This window comes from Poecilia reticulata, linkage group LG9 (genome assembly GCF_000633615.1).
Source record: "Poecilia reticulata strain Guanapo linkage group LG9, Guppy_female_1.0+MT, whole genome shotgun sequence".
NCBI lineage: Eukaryota > Metazoa > Chordata > Actinopteri > Cyprinodontiformes > Poeciliidae > Poecilia > Poecilia reticulata.
Window position 1 is genome coordinate 33356049 of NC_024339.1, and position 2119 is coordinate 33358167.

Consider the following 2119-nt stretch of genomic DNA (forward strand, 5'->3'; position numbering starts at 1 on the left):
GGGACGGCTAGCTGCTAAGAGGAGCTGCTAAGAGGAGCGGCTAGCTGCTAACGGGACAGCTAGCTGCTAAGAGGAGCGGCTAGCTGCTAACGGGACGGCTAGCTGCTAACGGGACGGCTAGCTGCTAAGAGGAGCGGCTAGCTGCTAACGGGACGGCTAGCTGCTAAGAGGAGCGGCTAGCTGCTAACGGGACGGCTAGCTGCTAAGAGGAGCGGCTAGCTGCTAAGAGGAGCTGCTTCCAACCCTCCATGTTTACGGTAAACGGGTTAAAACGTCACCTGTTCACAGCTGAACACTAAACTGACTGAAACTTATGCAGTTTCTGATAAATTTATGTCATTTTGTAAACTAAACTTTTCATTTTTAACCCTTTCATGCACATTGGTCACTACAGTGGACAGCTGAAGTGGAAACTAATGCGTCATAAAATACACCATAAACTACTGGACATCAACTGCAAATCCAATATGGCCGACCGACCCAGTCCCTCCTTCTACATGACAGGTAAAAAAAATATTGGTAGAGCTGCTGCCTTGCAGCCAGAAGGTTCTGGGTTCGATTCCCGGTCTTTCTGCATGGAGTCTCCATGTTCTCCCTGCATGGTGGGTTTTCTCCAGGTACTCCGGTTTCCTCCCACAGTCCAGAACCACGTCAGGTTAACTGGCCTCTCCAGATTGACCCTAGGTGTGAGTGTGTCTCTGTGTTGCCCTGCGACAGACTGGTGACCCGTCCAGGTGACCCGTCCAGGTGACCCGTCCAGGTGACCCCGCCTCTCACCCAGAACGTCAGCTGGAGAGGCAGCAGCTCCTCCTGACCCCTGAGGAACCAGGTGTAGGAAAATGGATGGATCAGATACTGTAACCCCTAAAGAAAAATACTACTGATATATTTTTCAAATAATAACTTTGTATTTGGTGAAAATTAAAATTGATCACCTAAAAAAAACATTTTTTTTTTTTTACAAAAAATGTTTTTTCCTACGTTTTTTATGCCTTAAGAAAACTTATAAAATAAAATAAAATAAAAACTTATAAAAAAATCCTGACGCAGGATCATAATTCATGCATGAAAGGGCTAAAAAAAGTTTATATTTTTATAAATCAAAATATAATTTTTGCTCCTGATTCATAAAATCGAGTGAAACATGGAAGGAGTTGAACTTTTTACAGCCTCTGAGTTTAATCAGAATCAGATCAAAAATATTTAAAATCAGAATTTAATCGATTAGAATCTGAGATCAAAACAACCTTTAATTATTTACTGTTGTAGAAAAATTAAGTTTATATTCATTCAGTTTCTGACTGGAGTTCAAAGGTCAGCAGCAGTCGCTCCGCTCCTCCACCAGGGGGCAGCATTTACATGTTTTCCGCAGAAAAAGTCAGATATTCAGATTTATAACAAATTAACTTTTATTGAGATTTAATCAGAAAAATAACAGGACGATGCGAGTCATTTCTATATTTACAGGTGACCTTTGACCTCTGAATGACAGGAAAGTATCCCTGGTACCACCAGAACCTCGATTTGTTCATCTGAAACCGGGATGAACGCTCCCACAGTTTATGTTCAGATGGTGACCTTTGACCCCCAGCTGAGTTCTGGTTGGTGGTTTTAGAACCGTTTCCTCCGCAGTTTCAGCCTGGACCCGAGGTTCTGGTTCCGGTTTCATTTCTGGGTCCGACCTGCAGATTCACAGGTCAGCAAAACCAGAACCGGGCCGATGCTGGAGCGAAGCCGTTCTGCTGAACAGAACAGAACCGCTGTGTTTAATCCGGACCAGAACATCTTAGCCTTATGCTAACTGGAAACAGAAGAAAGGCTTCATGGTTCAGTCCCGTCTGGAACCAAACGGTTCTGGTTCAGCTCTGGTTCTGCCAGGTTGGACCAGATCAGGTGTTTGGGTCCACTCTGAGTTCTGATCCAGTTTTTGAGCCGCTCATGTGAACGTTTATTGGGTTTTCCCTAAAGAGGAGAAGAAGACGGTGTCCATAAGGTTGAACGGAGGGCCCGGTCACGGTCCCCAGGCCTCAGTTTGGACCCCAGTTCCCTCAGCAGCTCCGCTCTGCCGTCCTCTTCTTCTTCCGGCCGGAGTGTCTGGTCTTCCTCTGGGCCGGTCCGG

The 2119-nt window shown here is 45.5% G+C and overlaps 1 protein-coding gene across 1 annotated transcript in view; it reads right to left on the bottom strand.

The window, feature by feature from the left end:
* Positions 1-1821: 1821 nt before the first annotated feature.
* LOC103470795 (dickkopf-related protein 1) overlaps positions 1822-2119 on the bottom strand; it is a 5574-nt gene continuing 5276 nt past the window's right edge. The window contains exon 4 of the mRNA XM_008419464.2: positions 1822-1962. Within this exon, the coding sequence (XP_008417686.1) occupies positions 1822-1962 (141 nt within the window). The remainder of the gene's footprint in view (positions 1963-2119) is intronic.